Consider the following 25,148-nt stretch of genomic DNA (forward strand, 5'->3'; position numbering starts at 1 on the left):
TCCTGCAGAAAAATCATGGTCTTCTTGAAAGGTGCACACTTTTTCCTGTACCACTGTGTGAAAAAGTGGCAGTAGGTTTGGGAGTTGAGTTTGAGTCCATCTTCAACCTGAAAAGGCGAAACAAGCTCATCTTTTAATAATTCCAGCCCTTACCAGTACCCCACCTCCACCTTGCTGGCGTCTGAGTTGGAGTGGAGCTCTCTGCCCATTGCTGATGCAGCCACAGGCCCACTTCTCTGGTCCATCAAGAGTCACTCTCATCTCATCAGTCCATGAAACTTTTGAAAAATCTGTCTTCAGATATTTCCTGGCCAAGTCATAGCCTTTCAACTTGTGTGTCTTGGTCAGTGGTGGTTGGGTTTCAGCCTTTCTTACCTTGGCCATGTCTCTGAGCACTGAACACCATGTACCGTACTTCTGGACACTCCAGGTAGATTCCAGTTCTGGAATATGACGGCACTGGAGGATAATTGGTTCCTGGGAGCTTCACGTTTGATTTTTATCAAATATTTGGCAATTAATTTGCATGTTTTTCTCTCGACACGTTTCTTGTGATCCTTTTGTGCACTTGAGGCAAAACATTTAATGTTTCTGTGGTCACGTCCTAATATCTTGGCAATTTTGACAATTCCAAGAGTGCTGCATCCCTATGAAAGATGTTTTACAGTTCTTTACTTTTCAGATTCTGTTAAATCTCTTTTCTGGCCCATTTTGCCAGAGGAAAAGAATCTGCCTAATAATTGTCAACACCTAATAAAGGGTGTTGATCTCCTAAGGCCACACCCTCCCTCACTACACACGTGCACATTACCCGGTATGCTTAAACCCAATAAGCATTCAAGTTTACAAAGCTTGGAAAATATGCCTAAAAATGATAATATTGTCAAAATACCGACTTGCCTAATAATTGTGCACACAGTCTGCTTCCTCATCCAATGGCATGAGCAAGTGTGTCCAAACTTATGACTGGTAATATACGAGTCCTTATGTAAGAGTAATCTCACTTTTCCTTGGTATAATACTCATATTGTAAGTGTTTTAGTGAGTGCCATGTGAGGGAAGTGCTGACCCAAAGAAAAAGTGAAGTGTGTGAGAAGGAATCTTCTGTGCATGGAAGCTCCAAGCGGTCATCCCCGAGCGATGACGTAAAGCACCTAACAAACGTGCACTCCAATTGTCGCCTGGTTCGTTTTGAGTAGGCGGGCGCTGTGCTGTTGGCTGACTTACGGTAAGCTTGGACCCGCAGTGTCCACGGACAGAATCAGGTGATCCTCGACGAGCTACGGAACCATCCATCCAGCAATCCAGGGCCGAGCGGGGCGAACATGCACGATGTCATGTAGCAAATGTCGGAGCTCCATCTGTCCACATTTCCGCCTCGAATCGCGACCGTCCTCGCAGAGCCGGAGCGGCCGTGTGACGATGGCACGTTAGAGCCGCCCTTGGCGCAGCAGCCATCCTTTTTGATTTTTCCTTTATGACCAATCCCATCCTCGCACACGACGACTGCTTTCAACATGGGGCTGTGCTACAGTCTGCGCCCCCGGCTCTTCGGGGACCTGAGCGGGTCCATCTCCAACGCTACCTCGGACTCCGAGCAGCCTCCGGACGTCGCAGCCGCCGCGCCGACCCGCGCCCAGGGAGCTCGCCCAGAAGACAGCGGCGGATGCGGGGAGGCTTCGTCGCTACGCGGGGGCCCAGCGCGCCCCACCGGGGACCCTGGCCGGCTTTCGGCGTCCGGGGAGCACCGGCGCGGGGACACCACCGGCACGGACGGCGTGCTCATCCAGAACGGAGGAGGTGGTGGAGGAGGGGGCGGAAAGGCGGCGACCAAGGAGCGGGGCCGTCGCCTGCAGCTACCGCACAAGAGCAGCAGCCAGAAGCAGAAGAACTGGGACAAGCTGCTGGTGGAGGAGAAGGAGGCCGAGAAGGAGGCGAGGAAAGTCAGCAAGAACATTGACAGGGCCCTCAAGGAGCTCAAGAGGGAATACAAACAGACTCACCGACTGCTGCTGCTGGGTATGTTCTTTCTATGTTCTCCACCTTTCTACTTGGTGCTTGTGGGATGGTTTCACATCATATCACTGGGAGGCCTTTTGCCACTTCTGTCATGAAGATGGACTCTGGCCTGGCTTCTTTTGGGGGACAAAGCCAAGGACTTCTCTCTTACTGTTATTCTTATTTTGGCTCTTTACTTCACCAAACAGCGAATAAAGTCACACGTGAAGTGAATCAAAGATTCTCCAAAATGACAGGAGCTCTCTGGTGTTTGTTTTGCAAAGGCGCTTGTCAGAGATCTTCGATATGACAGGAGCACTCTGCTGTTTTTAAGAAATTACTGCCTAAACTAATCAGAGATTCTCGATATGACGCTTTGCTGTCTTATGGACCTACTGTACTGCAAAAACTAGTCAAAGATGCTTTATTTGACAGGACAGCTTTGCTGTTTTTTACTGCAAAAAGAAACGCTCGCCAAAGATTGTTTATATACAGGAGCATGCATGTTTTTAGGAAACATGCAGAACCACAACTCAAAGATCCTCTAAATGACGGCGCGTGTACTACATGACTTCATGCTAAATCAGGTGAGAGTGATTCCCGTATCACATTGTAGTATCACATGAATGCAAGTGTGCATCCAGCAGCAAGTATCTTGGAGGGTATTTCACACCAAACAGTCCCACAAAAAGGAAGTGATGATGACCATAGAACTATAATGAAAATAATTGACTACATAATGGTAGCATAGTGAAGTAGCGCGTGTGTCTGCCGTGGCTACTCAGAACAATATGGTGACAGCCCCAATCAGTTAGCAGCTTTGAACCTCTATCATGACACTAAATAGCAGCAACAGAAGATACAGTCTGCCCCAGTGATAGGATGACAATGGGCACAACAAATGGCCAGGCTACTATATGGAGGAGGACCATATCAGACCACTTTATACAGAGCTCGGATCATCACGTTGCTACAGACATTGGACACCAAATGCATGATGAAGATTCTGACTTGCAAACTTATATACTTGCCTTCAAACAGGTTTACGTCAACTTGATGAACAGCCCACTATTTGTGGCAGGTGTAAACATAAATATGCCGGACTTTAACCGTATGTGTCAAGGCATGTCTGTTCAACTCGAGAGCTGTACTGTTACTCAGATTTCAGTCTGCAGAGAGTATTCTTTGTATAGCTTCCCTGTTACAGAGAAGTTCATGATATCACCCAGCGATGGATGAACACCCATGCCTTCAGGTTGGTTGAGGCCTTGGAGACTCCCAGCCCTGCAGGAGGACTCCTGTCGTCTGGTGGATGTCGTCACAATTTCTACTACTGCTATGCTACTGCTACTTGTATTACTACTACAACTCCTACTATGATTACTACTGTTGCTGCCACTCTTAAAAATCAACAATTAATATATAATAGGGTCTTTGCTCAAGGCCCTAATAACTAAACTATGAACAAAATATAGTTGCTTGTTTTCATCACAACTTCTACTAACACCGTTCCTACAAGTACTACTACTACTACTACTACTACTACTACTACTACTGCTATGCTACTGATAGTACTATTACTACCACTCCTGTTATTACTACTACTGCTCCTATTTGTATTGCTAATACTACTGCTGCTGCTATTTCTACTACAACTACTACTATAGTTTCAAGTCTTCTTTGTTTTGGAATGCAAACAGGAAGACAAGTTCCCATGATTATATGTTGGAGAGGAAGTGACTTTAGTGTCATCTTGTCTGATATCTTTTAATAGCTCATTAGCATTAGCATGAGGCTGTTTAGTTCTTGAGATGTCACATGTTTAAAAGTGTAGTGGAACAGTTCTTGAGATGAGTGTGTCACAAGGTATAGTGGAATAGTGGAAGGTATAGTGGAACATAGTTGTCATGCCTGCAAGCAGCCAGTGGAACTATCGGCCTGTTGCTGCTGAACTTTGCCTCTGTTGAGGAGTTTTATCATTGACGTTGTGTGAACTTTGCTTCTGCAGAGCTTCCACTGCATGCAAGGACCAACAGGATGTGCATAAAGGGCTTTTGTCACATTTATGGTGCCTGTTTTTGCTTTTGGACCAGCACAGTTCAAGGAGAGGGACATTAGACTGTGACTCTGGCTATAACCTGTCTTCACTGCTTTATCATTTATTTGCCCTGCAGTGTGTCATAAACAATCACCCCCCAAAGCTTTTACAGTTCAGGCTGTTAAATGAATGGACTGATATTGTTTGATTACATAACATCACATGTTGTCATCTCCAAGAAGCTTGTGTGCTTTTGTAAGTCAAATAAGACCGAGAGCTTCCATTGTTTGGACAGGTTTCATCGCCAAAGGATTTGAAAAAGCTGCCATCCTGTCTTCCTGTCACATAGCAATGACTTACTGTACATGTGTAATTGTTGTTCGCTAGGTGGCATTACAACACTTAAGAAATACCTTTCAAGTCAAAGACGCTGTTTGACGCTTGCCTTGATTTGTTTGCCTTTTACAATTAAGACAAGAATAAGCCTGTATTAGTTCTGCGATGGGAAATTCCAGATTATTTTTTCCTCGTAAGAAATTATCTATCTTTCTATCTATCTATCTATCTATATATAATATATAGTATATATATATATTATATATATATACACACACACACACACACACACACAGTGGGACCTCCGATTTTCCCTTAAGTGGTAAAGTTTGGAGTTGCAGCTAAAACAATTCCGGAAAAATTGTAAATACCTGTTTACACTCTTACCTCTGACCACTAGAGGGTGATGTGGGACAGTTTTGGGTTGTGACTTTGCTGTTGTGTGTGTGTGTGTGTGTGTGTGTGTGTGTGTGTGTGTGTGTTGTTCTGAGTGATTCATAATTTGAATGATCGATTGATAGATCCAATTTTACCTCCATGCAGCTCACAGCGATAGGCCTTAACGGCCCGCCATATTGTTTTTTTCACAGCCGTACGCTGCTGAGAGACGTCCATTGACTGTCATAGTTGAAGTTTTTATGAAGCAACATCTTCTGCTGGGGAAACGAGAGGCGTTCCTGGACCGCCATGATTGTAGTTTTTATTTCAGAAGAGGGCGGTGCTTCGCTCGTCTTACCGGGAAGTGAGGGGCGTTCAAGGACCACCACGACTGTAGATTTTTAAGGCATACTCAGCGCCTACTGCACGTTTAACTCGGTGACGAGAGCCGTTCGATGAACCGTTTTTAAACACAGCAAATGGTGGTAAATCCCGCAGTGCAACTGGTTGCCAGTTTAGGTCACGGCTGCCAATAGACCCATCCCCTCTTGTCAGGCAGCGGTTAGGGAGGAGTCCAGGTTTCCACCCCTTCGTGGACTAGTGTGGCGGCGGCAGCAGCAGCAGTACAGCTAAGGGACTAAAATCGGGAATGGCCCCTGTCGCATTGGACACGCAGGTGTTGAAATATCCGTGTGGTTTCGGCTCTTTAATATAACGCTTTAGCGCGCGTTTGTTTTCCACCTCCATGGGCCACGACTACTTCCTGGTGCCACAGCGAGAGGCAGTGCTGAGTTGAGAGAGAGCAGAGAGAGAGAGTGGGGCCGGAGATAGCAGCGTTTGGCTAGGATTCACGGACATTTCAAAGGCCTCTCATCTCTTATTTATTTCTACCATTTTAAAAATCACATTTCCAGTCTGCCATCTCGGTCTTTCCCCTCTCTTCTCTCGGCTGCGTCGTACACCACCAGGCGGATTGGATGACGCTCGGCTGCGGCTAAAAGCGGAATCTTAACGGGGAGCGGATTCCTCCCTTTCCCGAGAAGCCGCTCAGACAGAGATTCTTTTTTTTTTTAAACACTTGACTCATTCCGTCACAATTGTTAAAGCCGGGTATTGTCATTTTTTGTTTTTTTTACGTTTTTTGTTGGTGAAGGAAGGGCGACGGAAGATGGGTTGTTTAGGCAACAGCAAGACTGAAGACCAACGCATCGACGAGAAGGCTCAGCGAGAGGCTAATAAAAAGATTGAGAAACAGTTGCAGAAGGAGAGACAAGCGTACAAAGCCACACACAGGCTCTTATTGCTGGGTAAGGCTCGTCTGGATGATGAAATGCGAGCTAACCCCCTCCCCTGCTTCAGCCAACACGTCTGACAGCGCCTGCTAGCATGTCATGGGGCTGGACATTGATGGAAGCCTGATTATTGCAATTAGCTCCTACAACTGCGCCGCTTTCTTTTTTCTACAACATTGCCCCTATCTTCTTCCTAAAATGTGCTGCTTACATGTCATTTGTTTTTGTGTGAAGGTGCTGGAGAGTCCGGAAAAAGCACCATTGTGAAGCAGATGAGGATTCTCCACGTCAACGGCTTCAACGCAGAGTGAGTGTTCAATTACTACATTTACACAAGGCTTGTTTTAATCGGCCATAATTTCTCCGACCTTTTTCCAAAATGAGTAAGACGGCACACGATTTGGAGGCAGCTAGCCGTGGAGCTTCCCCAGGCACTGCAGCGCCTGTTGGGCCCGGTTGCATCCCATGCAAAGCTACTCCCATCTTCCCCTCCCCATCCTCTCCTCTCTCCATTTCTCCCTCTCTCTCTTGCTCGCGCGCACATACGAGGATCCGCACAACGGTGTCACGCACATGTCAAATTCACTGCTTCCTATTTCACGGGCGAGGGGTGAAAGGTTTCCATCGACCCGAGCCTATCGATGATTTGTTTTGCTGCTAGGCCTGAACAGCATTGATCAGACCAGACCGGTCAACACTTGGCTTTTTTTCTGTCTCCCTTTTGGAAAAAAAAATTTAAAAAAAAAACGTGGGGGGGGGGGGGGGGTCTTGGAACGTCATCACAGGACGTAATGGATTTATCTGATATGGAGGAGTATTGGGCCTTTTTTTAAGTTAGGACAGTTATGCACAGAAGAACCTTGGAGGTTGAGCGACTGCTGCAGCAGTTTCGTCACACATTTTTGACATTTGTTTTCATAAACAATCATTTTAAACACTATAAAGTAGTATTTCAGCACAGTTATCACTTCATAGTTAAACGTAACACCAGTGAAACCGTATTCTAAACGTGCACAGATAGCAAAAAAAAAATTACAGGAGGTCCTCGGGTTAAGAATGAGTTCCGTTCCATTTGTAAGTGGAATTTTAGTGTTGGAGGTTGGAACGCTGACCTAAATAAAATCACTCGCATTGTACACACAACACATAAAGGATATACAATAAAGTAATAAAACACAAAATGCAAGAATTAAATTAAAGAGTCATTAAAAACTACACAACACCATATTCGTCCCTCATCTATGGCAGTTAATTGGTTCCAGACTCGACCACGACAAGTGAATTTTGTCAAAGTAGGATCCAATATTAATAAATGAAATAGTGTCATAATTACAGCATAGAAAACATGTTTATTACTTTCTAAATATCATTTCTACCATTATTTCATGTCTGCAGGGCTCTAATAACACCCCTATAGTCACCTTTACACTCCTATTGTTGGTTTACACCACATTGTTAATGCGCAGTCTAGAGGATCACTGCAGGGCCATGAGACGGCCACAGCTTTAAGCATGCTAACGAGCTAACTAGTTAGCCTCCAATTTGTTCTAAACTTAAAGGTTTTCAGATGGAGTGTGAAAGAAGGACAAAGAAGCCAAAAACGTACCACTTGCACACAGAATGGGAGGAAAACTTTTTTTTTCACTCTATCATGTCAGACATGGCATGGCTGACTCCCTGCAATGTAAAGGTAATGTAATGTAATGTAATGTAATGTCATGTCTCATCAGTGTAACATTACTGATGCAGAGTGACAAGAATACTGCATATACAGTACAGGCCAAAAGTTTGAACACACACAGCACAACCTCATGGTCCCAACCCCATTCATAAGGCAAGAACTTCCACTAAGTAACCCTGACATGGCACACCTGTGAAGTGAAACCCATTTCAGGTGACTACCTCATGAAGCTCATTGAGAGAACACCGAGGGTGTTATCAAAAAAGCTTGCGCACTTTTTTGTTAAGTACATAATTCCACATATGTTCATTCATAGTTTTGATGCTTTCAGTGAGAATCTAGTCATGAAAATAAAGAACACATTAAATGAGAAGGTGTGTCCAAACGTTTGGCCTGCACTGTAACTTGTCTTTCAATATTTTTTGACTAATAATAGGCCATAGTCAACCACGAAACAGCCATAATTTATTAATTCATTTATTTGTGAAAAACCGCGATGGAGTGAGGGAGCCATGTTCGAACCGCAATGTAGCGAGGGACGAAACTTGATTCCGCTCTTCCAGCCAAAACACGAGCAACCTTTCCATTTTAATAAGACCACTACACTGACTACTTGTTACTAGGGGTGTCACAAGATCTCGACATGACATCTTGCAAGATTAAAACATGATATTTCTCATTTAGAGAAAAGCTTTATCGCGGGAACAGGTCATCCAGAAGTCAGATCGTGAGCTATGGCATGGCTACTGTGAGTGATAATACAGTAATATGGAAGTGCACATTAAGCGTTTTACACATAATAATTTTTGCAATCCAACCTACCTCTGTGTTCTTGTCAGTGAGTGACGTGTGGGGTTACTTAAGATTTGTCAGATCAGAACACATACAGTATATATGTTGGGACTTGTCTGCACCCTTAATCACAGAGCAGTTCTATATTTACGCTTGTTACTTTTATCTGAGTGCCAACTTTACACGTAGAAGAGATCTGTGTTGACAATTTAGCGACATCAACTTATTGTGTAATGTATTTATTCGGTAATTAAATACAAGCTGTCAACAAAAGTGATGTATTCGCCGTGCAGGTGAGCGGGAGTGGAGCTCCACCTCCGATTGTGCAGAAGTATCACCGTGAAATGCGGGTCTGAAAGCTGCATAAACCCCTCCACAATGTAACCCAACCCCTGACCAGCAACACAGCCAAGAAGGCAGAGCTTGGGCACACTTCTCTGTCACCTAGCAACACCATACCTTCCTGGTGAAACATGCATTGGTGTCCAAAGTGTGGCCGGGGGGGCCATCTGTGTAACGTGGCGAATTGCAAAAATTAAATAAACAAAAACCCGGCAAAAGTGGAAGAACAGAACAAAAAGGCTTAATGTAGCTAGAAAAGGCTCAAAGGTTGATACTAATAACTAAAATAAAACAAAGATTTGTTTTTTAAATATATGTCTAATTTTTTTTTTAATGCTAAATATCAGCTGGACAGCCCTGATGTAAATAGACAAAGACAAGTAGATAAGAGAAAAACAGTGAGCTGACATTGTTCAACTACAAGCTGGAAATATTAATGCTGCACTTCAACCAATAAGGAACTGAGATATACTACCTGACACTTATGTATAATGTAAGAATTCATTTTTTTTAAGTGGCTGATTGGTGGAGAGCAGTGGTTCCCAAACTTTTTAAAGTTGCGTAACCCTTCAGACATTTGACATGAAGCCACGTACCCCCTACTCTTGAACACTTCAAAAACATAAACCTTTTCATCTTAATCTACTTGAAAGTGCCGTGTGGGGATTGGAACACCAATATGCGTGAAATTTTCAAGATTAAATTTATATATGAATATAATGCACACAGAGCAATGCACAAGTTGATGTTCTGTCTCCTTTCTGCGCCGTTCTCCTTGCGCCGTGAGGTGTTCGGGCGCACTCATAACTGTGACTGTTACACGCTAATTCGTTTTGATTTTTATTCATGTACCCCGAATGACAATTGCCGTACCCCTGTGGGTGTGCGTACCCCACTTTGGGGAACCTAGGATGTAGTGGGTAACCAAGTTTGCACTTGGCACAGGGGACTGTAGTTTGTAAGCTAGCCAGGGTAAATGGCAATATATGACAATATATTTTATTATTACGGATGCCCAGTCAATAGGCCACCGACCAATATTGGCCGATTTACATAAAAAAAAACACGTGACTGGCGTATGCCGACAAACGGCTTTCAAAGCCGATCACAAAAACGGATCGGTGTGTGGCGGCAAGTCGTACATGTCTGCTGTGTTACGTAGGGTTGCCAATAAAATGATGTGTCTCGTATTGAGCCGACAAGGCACACACCTTGTTCTGTATTGCAGTGAGAATCAAAACTATAGTTTGTAAAACGTCAATGGCTTCAATTTGACAGCTTGACACAGGCTAAGCTAATCAATGCCAGAATGTTTGATCACTCCTTAATCTGCTGACGTTCGACTATTCTTGCATTTTTGTTTTCACTCTTTGCCTAGCAGCCACTGGCTGTAATTTACGTTGGCGGCAACTAGCTAGCTAGAATTATCTGCCTAGCTTCTGGTCTTCCAACTCCAAATGTGACTTTTTACCACAAACAATGCAGTTAGTTCGGTGCTCATTTTTGTCTCACGGGGAAGTGGATTTCATGGGGTACGTACTAACTGTTTAAAGTGTCACTGAACAACTTTACTATCTTGTTGTGATCATGTCTTGTCCTCACAACACTATTTGCGTGTGGTTGTTTAATGAACATAAACGCATAGTGTGTCCAGCCCTATAATGGCGATACTGTCACAGAGGTCTCCTATCTCCACAGCTGATTTTGAGTAGCTCACCAAAGGGTCACAGAATATTTGCTTTAATTGTTAGTAGTTTTTTAATAGTACTGTTGAATTCATACTTTTTGCCTTTATATAATGACAAATGACCACAAAAAAGCATCAAGACGATGGCCACACTGAGTGTAGATCTGCTTGGTAAATATAGTGTACAATTTAAATATTGCCAGTCTTAAATAAAACACAAATAGTTGACAGCTCTAATAGTGATGAAAGTTGGAGACCCCTGCAACCTGGACACTGAATTTATGGTGTTTTAAGTTGACTAGGACAGATTTCTACATAATAAAGATATTTATTTATATTTAATTCTGTTTTTTTTATCAGAGCTAAAAAATAATTATTGAACAGTTTATTTCCCATGCATTCATATTACTCCAAAACATCAAATTAAATTCAGAAATCGTTTCACACAAATGTGTTTATTTTTTAATAATTTCCTATTTGCCAGGGGCCCTTGAAATTGTCTAACGGCGCCCCTGGCCAATAGCACTCGTACATAAATAGAAAAATGTACAGTTAATCGATGTTATCGGTTTCGGCCAGTCTTTACTCATGGGTGATTGGTATCGGAATCGACAGCATAAAACCCTGATCGGAGTATCCCTAATATTATCTTTTTTTTTTTTAACAATACTGATCCTCACAGTGTCTGCCAAGAAAAATTCTGGCTGGTCAAGTTCCCAATGAAGGCCCATGTACCAAATGCACTGCCTGCCACTGATAACTACACATCAGCATAAATGATAAGTAGTAGCAGACTGCCCTTATTATGTCAACTTTTCAGACTTCTCAACGAAGCACTCACACACGCCGCACGCAACACACGCACACACTCATAGCACTTTATTTATTTTATTTATTGATTTATTTGTTTGTATTAATGTCTCTTCTGTTGTTGTTGCTTAATTTATTGGTATTTATGTTTCTGATGTTCTTATTCACTTTCTTCTGTTTTTCTTTTTCTATTTTGGGAGAATGAACAGAAAAGAATTTCATTGCATAGCAGAACCACCAGTTTTACTGTGCATATGATAATAAAACTCTTGAATCTTGAACTTTTAGAATTTGTATTTTTTCTTTCAATTTGTGGGAAAAAGTTGAATAATGAAAAGCATCATTCTTAGGTCATGCATGCACATTTATAAAACGTGTGTAAAATGTACCTGTATTTTGTCATTGTAGTTTTATTAAATCATGTTCAAATATCATATAGTCTCATCGTCATGAACCTAATACCCCGTATTGTCCCGTCTGATGAGCGGAGTGTATTGTGACACCCCTACTTGTTACTGTCGCTTTCAGAGGAGCAGATCCTTTAACATGCTCAAAGATACAGAAGCGACCTGGCAGTTAGTGTTAAAAGTTTTGTGATTTCTGACCAGCTGTGAACGTGTCAGGCTGACTCCTGTGTGTGTGCACACGCGCGCGTGTGCACATGTATACATGTGATGGGTAGACTGTACAATACCATCTTTATCTTTGATGGTGGCCACGGTCCTCTGTTGGCCGTAGCATGGGTGCGTGTGAGCCGCACGTTGTGTATTTCTCCGCCATAGTCAACTTGTTCTCGAGCGAGTCGTGTTGACGGACCATAACTCCGTGTTAATTAAAGGAAAACTGCACTTTTGTGGAATTTTGCCCATCATCCACAATCCTTATGTGAAACATGAACACATATTTCTTTCCCTTTTCTGTGCGTTCTAACGAGAGAAAACAAGTTAGCATGAGCCAGCTAACATTGCACGTAATGGAGGCACCTATTACGACTATACAGCCTTTTAAAAAATCCTCTTAACAACATTTTTATCGTTTGATATACATGCTGTGACCATTTATTAACAGGTACATTCTTTCCTAGGCATTGATTTCACATAGCCCCATAGGAGCTAATGCTACTTCCGTCCACGTCAACAACAACAGCAGCATAGAAACAGCGACAACACTTAAAATGTCTGCTCTCATTGGGATGGCTGTGTCTTTCAGCACAAGACTTGTGCTCCAGTCCTTAGGTAAAATATGCTGACATCTTGTTGAGTCTTTGTAATGAAATTGAGAGCCAGTAGTATCCATTCTTCCCTTTGTCCCGTTGCAGTGGCTTGAGGCGTTGCGAGTTACGCTGAGACTAGTGAGGCATTGTGTAACTCCACCAGATAAATATAGTTTTTCATGTTAGCTGCTACAATAACAACTTGGTTAATATACAGGTCAGTTATGTAAATGGAACCTTGTTGGTGTTTTTTTTAGGGCTTTATCATCCTAATAGGTGCCTCCCATGACGTGCAGTGTTAGCTTTCTCATGATAACTCGTTTTCTCTCATTAGAATGCACAGAAAAGGGAAAGAAATATGTGTCAATGTTTCACATAAGGATTGTGGATGATGGGAAAAATTCCAAAAAGTGCAGCATGTACGTAACCACAAAACATGGAAAGCTCTAAATCAAGGACCATGTGTATTGCTCATTCTCATCTTTTTGTGGAGAATAATGATAGTTGTGTGAAATAATAAGAAATGAGGAATGGATGGAAGTTATTGTTGATGCAAACTTGCCATACATCCCGGTGAGATTGAATTCAATAGTTACTCATCCTCTGCATCAAATTGCTGCCACTCACAACTTTATTTGACCCCATTATGGGTTATGTAGCAGTCGCACTCAAAAAATGTGTAGACAATGAGTGAGCAACACATAGGGTGCTTTGTTTGGGCACTTCATTTCATGGAGCGATACAGTACAGGGCAAACAGACTAGTTTCTTACGTACCAAAACCAAGACAAAATGTTTCAATGAAAACTGAATCATATGAAACCTGGGTGTATGAAATCGTAGGTTTGACTGTACCTCCTGCAACCGCTAACAAATCCAATATGTTTAGTCCATAGATGTTTCGTCCCCAGCGGGTGTTTAACCTACCGAAGTCCCACCGTGACGCTTATGGGCCGAGCCATTGCCTCCCCAATCACGTACTAATTTGCGATTACTTTTTTTTTTTTTTACACTTAAACCCACTCCTCACTTTGAATCTTTGCCCCAAAGTGGTCACACAGGGACGCACACACAGGGACTGCTATTGTGAGTGCCCCCCTTTGCCCCTGTGTCTGGCTCCCAACTGCCCTTATGATAGTCGTTTACACTGTGACTGGTTCAGAGCCTTTCTGAAGCTGGTTCTCAGAGCTTTGCTTTTCCATTGTCATGGTTCCACAATTGGTTCGACCTGAATCTGTCTTTTTTTGGTTAAACTCTGGCTCCAAACGCTTGCTGGGCCGAGTGAGGGAACCGTTTGCATAATGAGGTGGGCGTTGTTACCTAAAAAAAAGTCTGCGAATTGCCTCCATCTTTATTACATTGCATTGCAACTGAAAACACTCCGAAAACATGGACACCAGAGGAAACCTGCTGTCTCTTGTTCGTTTGGACATCCGAAGAAGCGCAGAAGGAATTTGAAACGGCGACAAGAACCCAGTCAATACTGGAACGCATCAAGAGATGAGATGGCTGCTACATGTTTTTTCGGTCTTTCGAACAAATAACAAACTTAAGAAATTAAAGGAGGACTAAAGAGACCAAAAGAATGACCTAAGCAATGGTCGGAGGAGAGTAATGCCTTATTTTGAGGAGATTGACAAAGCTTTGGGCCACATACACCGGCATGCCAGCTTGCTGGTAAATGCTGGCAAATAACGCCACCTGAATCTGTGAGGCCATCACAAAAAAAGAAGAGCCTCTCATTCATTAGACAATAGCAAGCGATCGCCACCCTGCCCTTCTCGTTTGTGCTTACAGCAACAAACTAGTTTGATTGTAAAGCTATAGTGATGTAAGAAGTAGCATTTATTGTGCAACTGTGTTCTGGTTTAATGTTTTCATCTTTCTGTCCGTAAACAATGGTGATGAGATGGATCATCCTTCCCTCGCTACGAGCGTGCACAAACCCGAAGCCTGCAACATGCAACCTTTTTATGTCAAAATGCTTTGTATTTTGCACCGTCATTTTTATATTTTTGTTTTTACCTACAGTATAAATAGTGTGCAGTGTCAAGGACTATAGTGAGTTGTGTGTTTTGATAAAAAAATTGTCAACACATGAAATTTCTTTTTATTTGCTGATCGGAGGCGTAACCCCTGTGACGTAATGAGACGGCTCCTCAGGACAATGGAAAATGAAACTGGTGTCTTACTTAGTTTGCAGGTAACACGGTTCCACCGCCGCCTCGAACATATTCCAGCACCAACACCAAAGTTGGCTACAGTGGAAAAGGGGTATTTGGTGGTGTGCCGTATGTCACGCTTTCATAACTTTGGCTTCTCTCGTCTTCCCATGCAGAGAAAAGAAACAGAAAATCCAGGACATTCGGAAAAACGTGAAGGATGCCATAGTGGTGAGTTGAACGTGAAAGGTTTCTATGTGGGCTCCCAGTTGGACAACGGCTATCTTTATCCTGATGAAAGCATGTTTTGTCTCTTTCTGTTATCTTTTTAGACAATAGTGTCAGCGATGAGCACTTTAATACCCCCCGTCCTGCTAGCCAACCCAGAGGACCAATTCAGAATCGAGTACATCAAGAGCATAGCACCTCTCTCCGACTTTGACTATTCCCAGGTAAGATGCTGGCTACCTTTTTGCTTGTGTGTGTTTTCAGCATCGGCATGCATAGTTAAAACCAACAGGTTGTTGGTTCAGATGTCTCATGAAGTTTCAGTTGAGTTGCTCCTGTGTGTGTCAAAGGCACGAGGGCAAACGTCTGAAACGTAGCCCATGTTTGACACCAAGCCCCCCCACCCCTACCCCCATCCACCCTCCTTTGACACCGGATGTGCAGCATGGAGATGAAGACTTGCAGAGCTGAGAATAGATGTCTGATGGTTCCAATGTTGTCTGCATTGTAGCCAAAAATGGCGCCTTCTCATAACAAAAGAAGAATATAAGCATATATTTTTTCATATCATCCCATCTCAATTATTATAACAATTTGGGGGAGGGATAATGAAGATGCCATGTGCTGCCTCTTCAAATGATTCAACAGATTTGTTTTGTGTTACTGTTTGAGGGCACCGACCGCCGACATACTTTACACATGGGCTTGATTTTCTCCACATCACTTTGGAGATACCCAAATCACTGCTACACAACCTACGTTGTCAAAAATAACTCCCAAGTCACGGATGCCCTCAGCTCTCTGTTTAGCTCCACATTGGCTCATTCTCTTTACTTTTCGTGCAACTTAAAAACAGAAGTGGCGCAAGAACAGGTGGACTGATTGGCTGTTGTCAGAGACATTTCCGTCATGTTTGATAGAGTAAATATTATACCAGCTGATCACCGTCATCTACCTGAAGTTTATCACGATCACCGATGTCAGTGATATAATTGCCCATCCCTACATGGTGTAATGTTTGTCTTTCTCTCTCCCATAATCACTGCAAACATTTCAGCAAATGTATAAAAACACACCACACCACGTATTGCTGCTTGGGCGTACTTTAAAATGTAATAATGGCTTTCTTTGACAAACACATACTTATGAGTAGGGATCAGCATTTTTGGCCTCTGATCTGATCCCATTTCAAGTCCCGATCTGATACTTTGACAATGTTATCACAGATTATGGAAGTGAAAATGTTTTTAGCAAGTAACTAAAGTAAACACGATGAGACATTTTTCTATAGCTCATTTCATTAAACACTCTTAGAATGAAAGGTCAGCTTCACTGGAACATTTGAGAAAAATAGTCAAATCCCACATAGACTTGGTTCACTATAGTAAAATGTAATGACAGTAATGACATGGGGCAAAGTCAGAGCACTATATATCTATGGTGAAACTTACAGCTGTCATAGGGCTGGGCTGGATATGACAAAGGATCATGCTATATATTTTCATATTGTCCCAAGAGCCTAGACAATTATGAAAGCTATTTTACCTTTAACAGTAGAACAAATGTTAAAAAAAAAAAAAAACATAAACATAAAATGACAGTGAACTAGTTTACAACATAGCGCTTTGGTTTGTGCCAGAGGGAATGTGCAACATTATCTTATGTTAAAAATATAAAGCTCATTTAACAACAGAATATGTTAATGACATCAAGGCTTCATTTAGAGCAGCGATCAATGCGTGTGCACGTGCATGGCATATAACGTGCATGAGAGATTAAAAAACGTTCATGATGTTTCCTGGGCTCCATGTAAGCGAGCTCTGATTGGAAAGATAATGTACACGGTACAAAACGCGTGATTAGGCAGCCTGGAAATGACCATGCAAGACCATCTCTCACCATGGCACATAACGCACAGAACTTTCTTCTGTAATGGATTCAGAGAAACGTGACAGTTAGCCTACACATACTCGACCTGTTGATGTTGTAACATTGATGTTTTGAAATGTAGTGTTCGCTGTGAATGTGATGTTGTGTAAGGAAAAATACAGCAAAACTCCACAATCTGTACAATTGTCCGTACCAATATGTGATCCTACCTTTTCAGTGATCGGCTTTGACTTTTCGCTCTTTTGGATATTTGGCTTTCCTCCAAAAGTCCAACGTTTGTTGCATTGGCATAGCAGCCTTTCGGTTTTATGTTTGGTCCTCAGATGAAATATTAGTAAAGAAGGCTAGCAAGGTACATCTGTACACTGTCACCAAAGTGTTGAAATCAACATACATTAGCATTCATTCATCTCTTCCTAAAGGTCAGATGAAAACCAAAGCAATTTTTTTCCATAGGAAATTATGTCAATCCAATGAATCTGTTCCAGACACCCAAAAATATGAACAAAAAATACATTTTATCGAGAACAATTGTAGTTTTACATGCAAAATGCATATCAATTAGGAATGAAATTGATAAATACAACATTTAACGACACTGGGCAGCTGTGCCTCAAGAGGTTGGACAGACCGTCCAGAAACCAGAAGGTTGGCGGTTCGATCCTTGGTCCCTCCACCCAGTCACTGTTGTTGTGTCCCTGGGCAAGACACTTCACCCACCTTGCCTCCAGTGCTGCCCACACTGTTTTATGAATGAGAATGAATGTTTGGTGGTCAGAGAGGCCGTAGGCGTCGGTCTACCCCTGGGCAGCTGTGGCTACAGATGTGTGTGTGACTGAGGAGTGGGTTCACTTCAATGTGAAGCACTTTTGGGTACTTTGAAAAGCGCTGTATAAATGATTAATACTTTTACCTTGATTGAAGACCTTTTGTTGACAAAGACTAGCAGCGAGGGAGGAGACATCCACACATACTTTTTCTACGAGTGACACGAGACTCTATATTCAGCACAACACTGTATATTATTTGTACCAAAAGGTGAAAGACAACAGTTTTACACATGCCACTGAGACAGCGTATGACAACCGAGAACCCAATTTATGCATAAAACTGAGGCTCCACACAAATATGGTTCATTCAAACAAAGTAACAATTATAAATAGGGATGTCCTGATCCACATGTTTTGGCTTCTGATTCGATCCAATTTTTTTTTTTAAGTCTTGCCGATCCGACCCGGTACCGATCCTTTCCTCTTTTTTTTTTCTAATAAGCTTTTTTTACAAACTTGAATTTGTCGAATTCAATATGGTTATGAAAATAGCTCTTCAAAGCATGAAAAATAATGCAACCAAAGTATTGCGGAATTTGCTTTTTTTTGTTACACAGCATGACAAACAATATTGTTTGGCTTTTGTAACAAACCTCTGTGAGTCATGTCCCTAATCCAATAAAAGATAAAATTGGAAAAAATGGGCGCGCAAAATACTTTAAGGGTAGGACTAATCATCTGACATGGTTATAGATCAATTTGGTGTGTGACTTAGAATATATGACTCTTTTTTTTTAACAGCCTCTCTTCAGCGCAACAATAATTTCACAGCCCCTAGTTAAACAAGCAGCAGTTGGAGCAGCACTTCCCGTGCGAACAGTCAGAGATTTTTCATTGGGGTGGCCAAGGTGAGACTATTACTCACATAGGGGTGGCTATAAGTTGATACCTGAAATATATAGCTGGCCAGTGGACCACGTAGCTCCACCAATGCGTGCAAGCTCACCGCACAATGGCACAGCAGTCCGGGCACAGTGAGGGTAAACTACCGCTGTAGCTACGGAGCTGAATATCCAATGTCCAACATGAAACTAACTTCACCACGGTACACCGCGGACATCTCTACATGGTGGTGTTGCGTTTTCTTTATCTTGCGGGTGGCGGTAGTTGAGTGGCAACCAGCTTTGAGGTGCATTACCACACCTACCATGTTGGAGTGTGGCCCACAGTTACGAACGTGATACGGCAACCGGATAGGCCCGATCTTGTGGCGGAAGCCGATATTATCCGGTCTTCAAAATACAATAATAATACAGTACAAAATACAATACTATTACAAACTACAAAATACTTCTTGGTCACATGATGGATATTTTCCTTCCTCACAGTTCCAAACTCTAATGCCATGTCATGTGATTGTCTTTGTGCATAAAAAATTTAAGATGACCACTTTTACATGAGAAAATTGTTGAAATGATGGTATGACATTCTCAAATCTATAACATCTGGACCATTCTGACTTTTAAAGTCGTTTAGGCAAATGAGCATAATGTTGTGCTTGTGGGAGTAGACGATAGCTGTCGTCTATGCAAGTGCAAACAAGTTCACGGCATCCGTAAACTGAAGTGGGGCATGTTAACTTCAACCATGCCCCTTTCTGCTGGCTGTGAGAACTCCTGCCTCCATGCCTTTAGTGAAAAGTGTCGGAAATACCTGTAAAACAACATTGAGCGAGGCCGCCCCCGGCGTTTGTCTTCTTGTGTTTGTCTTGGAGAGTTACAGTGTCGTGTGGCAGGTGAGCTTCAACTTCACGCTGACGCCGCCCACCGCTCTACTTTGAGGGGGGGTGCACAGTTAACCTTTGATTTCGGATTCACGCTACATCTGGTAAATGACACATTTCAGGGTTATTGTTTTAATATATAATTTGGCCTAGTTTGGATGTGTGTCATGGCAGTGTAAACATAATTTTAAAAAGCCCTGACCTCAATTGTTCTTGGCTGATATGAATGAGTGCCGAGAACAGCAGTGATGTTATCCAAATGTCCTTCAATGACAAAAATCAATACAGCACTCACATTTCAGCAGTCATTGTACAACACTATAGAAAGTAAGCGTTGATATACTTTAGAGTAGTCAGTGTACAGCTTGTATAGCAGTGTAGATTTACTATACTGTGAAATTGAGTCAACACAACAGCCATTATTGTTCAAATGTCGGACAACACAAGTGGGGACATTGTGGGTACATTTTCCGCTCGCTGCTTTCTGTCCCACCTGAAGAAGGTGACACCTCCACCTAGCCCATTTAGCCCATTTTCCACCACAGAAACTTTCCTATTCACCCTGGCAGTTTGAAATACCCTCTGCATTTCCATCAAAATCTACCCAGGTAAAAAAACAAGTTTCCTCGTGGGGCTGAAAGAGTTCACCCTAGTGACTACGTGCTTTCACCAAAGTTCCAGGACTTGCTGATGGTCGGGCTGATTGGTTGAACACACTTTTAGTGTTTCTACTCAGCCGCCATGTTTAAACCAGTGTTCTGCGAACTTTCACACATTCATTTTTACAAGTTTGATGTAGATAATATATGCAAAGCCACCAGAAGTGGATGCACTCTTTTGAACATATTTACAGAGGAATATATTCAGCGGCATTTTGAAAACAAGAGAGTAATAGAGAATAATAGCCAAAAAAGTTGGTGAAACGCTGAAGAATCTCAAGCAATATGATAAGAAGATCAAGAAGAGTGACAGTGGGTCCAAGTGCTGTATTACTGTTCCAACAAGCCGTATGACCACCAGCTGAGCTGCTGCAACAAAGTACTCAGCCAGCTCGTTGCTTGAGGATATATGGCCAATTGGAGGAAGCAGTAAACAAGTGGAATGAAGGTAAACCATATAAAATGTTCACTATTTAGTTCGTTACATGCTATAACAGTAGTCAACAGCATGCCGTTTGTTTAGCTACGAAAGCCAAGTGAACCCGAATGCTAATGCTAACAGGCTACGGCTAAATAAAACTGGATTTGATGGTGTTGTTGGCGTGAGCTCAACACTGTTGTTTATTCTTTATATATTATTTACAGCAGAAAAGGACCATAAGGACTTGTTTGACCCCCATGAGATCATCATTCACTGAGAGGACGTCTTTCTGACTGTGTTGGACACTGTAGACTTAGACATGTGCCAGCAAAAGACACAGGTCTAACTAGAGTTGTGGATGATAAACCGATGCGACCGGATATCCAGTTTGACAAACGAGAGATTCGGCCGCACCGGTAGCAGCTTCCTGTGTCAATAAGAATCTGCCCTAAATCCTTAGATGAATGGATTGTAGAGACATGCACCGGGTACCACGAGAGAAGCAACCGATGTCTGCGAAACAACAGACATAACGAGAGCCTGGGCTGCTGGCAAAAGGACTGTCGCGCATACTCTGTAGATTACCATGGCTGAAGACGAGAATGGATGTAAATAGTAGCATCGTGCTACAAAACATCAGCAAAACAAAAACCTGAAATTTGGAACGTCTTTGGATTTTATAAGGACAGCGGAAAACTGGACAAAAGCAACACCATTTGTAAGTTATGCAGCGCAGCTCTGAAGTCTAAAGCTAGCACAACATAGCATGACCAGCTAGACCAGGGGTGGCCATTACGTCAATCGCGAGCTACCGGTAGATCCCCGAGGTAGTTTGGGTCGATCGCGTAAACGTCACTTTGTAGTTGTCATATGACATCAGTCAGCTGACATTAAGCTCCCCTCCTGATTCGCGCTTGCTCCCCCGCAGCGTTTCAAGCTACACACGAAGATGCAACTTTCATCTTTATGATTGTGATTATGGATGAACTAACTCTGCGGTAAAATGTCTATCTATAACAAAAGTTATCTGATCACTTGTAGCGGCTAGCTACATAGAAAAAAAGTGTATTGTTTACTGGCTTTGCTTGGCGTCATGAACTGTACTACAGAAATTAGTGTTTTCTACACGTTGGCTTCTTAAACTAATATTTCATGATGAAATTACAAATGTGCTCATTAGTGAAACCTTTTCAATATGTTGCCTTGACTTGGGCTGCATTGTCTTGCATCATCATTTTACATTCTTGTATATCGGTAATGTTTGATAGCAAATGCTAACTGGATGTAATAGATGAGGTGTGTGCCCTAATGAACGTGACATAGCTAATGTGATTGACATATTACCAGTACTCACTCACTAGTACACAACTATTTAGGAGTTATGTGGAATGATCTTTATTTTCACATTGAATCTAATAATGATATAAACTATTTTGATTACTTGTAAACTTTGAAAATGTGAATGTGAAATACTAATCATTAGTATTTACAATAGAATTTCAGAGTTTACTGTTGACATTTTGGATATGTTGTTTGTTTTATAGAAAGAGGTAGATCATTTTGACTTGTACTTGCATGCTGAGAAAGTGCGTGCACTCCTGATATACATGTATAACGTATATAAATACCTACTCATATTTTTTAAAAATAAATATAGTAAATATATATACTTTCTATATTTATAGTAGTAGGTAGCTCTTTGGGACTTGGTCATTTTAAAAGTAGCTTGCAAGCTAAAAAAGTGAGCACCCCTGAGCTAGACCAACAAGTGAGTATTGTATTTTCAAGGGCTCCTGCTTACCTTTTTGGCTTTGTAACTCGTTAACCTTTGTTACCAACCTGGAGTGTTGAAAACACTATGCTCAGGCCGAAATGTTGCACGCTTACTATTGTTTTTTCCTTTTTTAGTATATCCAAGCTAACACAGCATTTTCATTGCACTTATAAGGCAAATAGGGCTATTTACTTTTCTTGGCTTGGACACGTTTTTACCACTTTTGAAGAAATGTGTCATTATTTGAAGGACTTTTAACTATTTATTTGTTATTATTGGTCGGGCTGAAGGCTAAGACTTCTGTTTTTTCATTTTTGTATTTCATATTGATCCCATCAAACAAAAAGAAATTCATTCAGCAAGTCATTTTTGGGTCCGTGTCTAAAAAGAAAGACACCCCTGTTAATAACAAAACTGACATAGTATTGACTATTTACATTGCATCAGTGTAGATATGTATCATTCCCCCATCAGTCTAATTTGAATGAACTATCCTGAACTATAAAATATGGTGGAAACGCAAACTACACATGGCCACAGGAACCTTTTAATTCCACAAACTGTAGTTACCAGGTAAAAGTTCTTGAACCTTTGTAGGAAAAGGGGCTCTTGTTGTTCAGCGTCTTGCTTATGATACTTTCAAAGGTCCCTTTTTCACCAAAAGTGTAACTAAAAAAATGGTGTGCCGCTGACTACTGTTATAGCATGTAAAAAAATAAGTGGCTAATATTTGATATGATTTACCTTCATTCCACTTGTTCACTGTTTCCTCCATTTCGCCACACATCCTCAAACAATGAGATGAGTTGGTCATACGGCTTGCTGGTACAGTAATGCAGCTCTTGGACCCACTGCTGCTCTTCTTTGTCTTATCATACTGCTTAAGTTTCTTCAGCTTTTCATCAATGTGTTTAAGTGTGTATCCTTCATTTAGACCCACCAGCTTGTCGGCTGTTCTTCCACAGACTCGCTTGTTTTGAGTCACCGCATCAAAGTTGAACTGAATATATTCCTCTGTAAATATGTTCAAAAGAGTCTGTCCATTTCTCGTACCTTTGCATATCGTCATGAAGCTTATAAAAATGAATATTAACAAGGTTGCAATCGCACACTGGTTTAAACATAACTGCTGAGTAGAAACACAAGTGTGTTCAACCAATCAGCATTTTTCAGCACAGCCCGCCCCTCAATAGTTACGGGAACTTACGAGAAAGTACCTAGTGGCCAGGAGGAACTTTTTCAGCCGCTACAGGAACAGTTTTACCCGGGGGTATTTCAAACTCTCGGGGTAAATAGGAAAGTTCCTGCGGTGGAAAAGTGGCCGAGTTCCCCTGTGTGCCATTGCATGAAGACCCACATTACAGTGGTACCTCTCTTTTCGTACGCCCCGGTCTTCATAGGTTTGTTTTGTGATTATTATTTTTATTGCCAAAAATATGTCTCAAGCTTTCATACGGCCCAGCATTGCGTCTAACCAACTAGTTAGTTTGCCCTTGTATCATTCAATCAATCCCACGTGTTGGTGACTAAGTCTTGTTCTGTTATTAATAACACTGTGTGTGTCTAACTGTGTTCCTGACGTGTCTGGGTATCTGCCGGGTCTTAAAAAGTCTAAAAGCCAATCATTTGAATTGAAGGACTTAAAATGTCTAACATTCTCTTTAGGCCTGTCACGATAATCCATAATTCGATTAATCGATTAATCGAACGATTAAAAAAAATACAGGTAGATAATTATGACACCCTTGATAAATTGACATGTGCATTTATGCCTGTGTTTGCGTGTCTGCTCGTCTTTGTTCCACACAGGCTGGATGAGAGGGTTCACTCTGCCTCTGTTTGTGCGCGTTGGTTCTGTAGTGGAATGAATGGAGAGGGTGGGCTCTCATCTCATTCAGCCTCTTTGTGGAGACGGGACTATTAGCTACTACCCTAGCAGCAGTTAGCTTCATGAGCCAGCACACGCTGACATGAATGACGCCACAAAAGCTACAGTGTGGGAATATTTCGGTTTTAAATAGAATGAACACGGTGATCGGATGAACACAGACGACCGAAACGGACAGTTTTCTTAACTGGGAAAAAAAATACCAATGCAGGTGCTCGGGCAGCAGAGCCTTCGTCCCGACAGACAATGCTTACTGAAGCATTTGATCGGCAAATATAAACAAAATGGTACGCGCCCACTGACTACCGGCTACACTGGCTACACTGCAAAAACATACAGAGGCAACTTCTGTGTCGAGCTAATGTCTTGTGCAGCTACATTGTCCACTATGCTTGAGTACTATCTAGTGGTTCAAATGTGCATTACACCTGTCGTGACAATGAAATAATATAATGTTGCCAATAATATCAAATATCAATGATAACTTGTACCACAATTATTGACCACCAAAGTTTGTTAGTGTGACAGGCCTAATTCTCTTAAAATGTATAACCGCGACTTCATCAGTCTTGCTTTTAAATGTTTGGGTTTCTGAGGGCATAACTACAAAATGGAACTGAAGTACCTGTGCAGCTCAGTTATTGTTTATCCAGTACATGCAGCTAGCATGCAGTGCGTGTGCTGCTGTGTGTTACAACGGAGCATAGCAGTGGAGAAAACTTTACCAAAGCCCAATTACTTGGAGGGGCAAGATGAAGCATTTGTGGCTCCAGAAGGAAAATTTAATGCATGGCTGAAAGCGTTGGACAGAAACATATATGAAGCACATGCCATGTTCTGCAAGAAAACTTCCAAACCTGGAACACTGAGCATCAAGGCCTTGAAAACCCATGGGGAATCGGAAAAACATGAATTGGTCATAAAATGCCAGCAGCAAATGCTTTCAACCAGCCAGTATTGTTCCACATCAGCATCTGGAGCATCCAGGTCCATCGCGTCTGCTGCCA

At 42.0% G+C, this 25,148-nt stretch overlaps 1 protein-coding gene across 2 annotated transcripts in view; it reads left to right on the plus strand.

Annotated features, from left to right (window-relative positions):
* The first annotated feature begins 1,172 nt into the window (after nucleotides 1-1,172).
* The window catches only part of LOC129169320 (guanine nucleotide-binding protein G(olf) subunit alpha), a 91,545-nt gene continuing 67,569 nt past the window's right edge, over nucleotides 1,173-25,148 (plus strand). Inside the window, exons 1-4 of one of the 2 annotated variants that reach the window (XM_054755652.1) lie at nucleotides 1,173-2,019; nucleotides 6,277-6,349; nucleotides 14,905-14,959; nucleotides 15,061-15,180. In XM_054755652.1, coding sequence (XP_054611627.1) covers nucleotides 1,518-2,019; nucleotides 6,277-6,349; nucleotides 14,905-14,959; nucleotides 15,061-15,180 — 750 coding nt within the window. In that variant the 5' untranslated portion in view covers nucleotides 1,173-1,517. Of the gene's footprint in view, nucleotides 2,020-5,096; nucleotides 6,058-6,276; nucleotides 6,350-14,904; nucleotides 14,960-15,060; nucleotides 15,181-25,148 lie in introns of those variants that run through there. The other variant, XM_054755661.1, reaches the window with a different exon arrangement.

The sequence above is a fragment of the Dunckerocampus dactyliophorus genome, chromosome 2 (genome assembly GCF_027744805.1).
Source record: "Dunckerocampus dactyliophorus isolate RoL2022-P2 chromosome 2, RoL_Ddac_1.1, whole genome shotgun sequence".
Taxonomy (NCBI): domain Eukaryota; kingdom Metazoa; phylum Chordata; class Actinopteri; order Syngnathiformes; family Syngnathidae; genus Dunckerocampus; species Dunckerocampus dactyliophorus.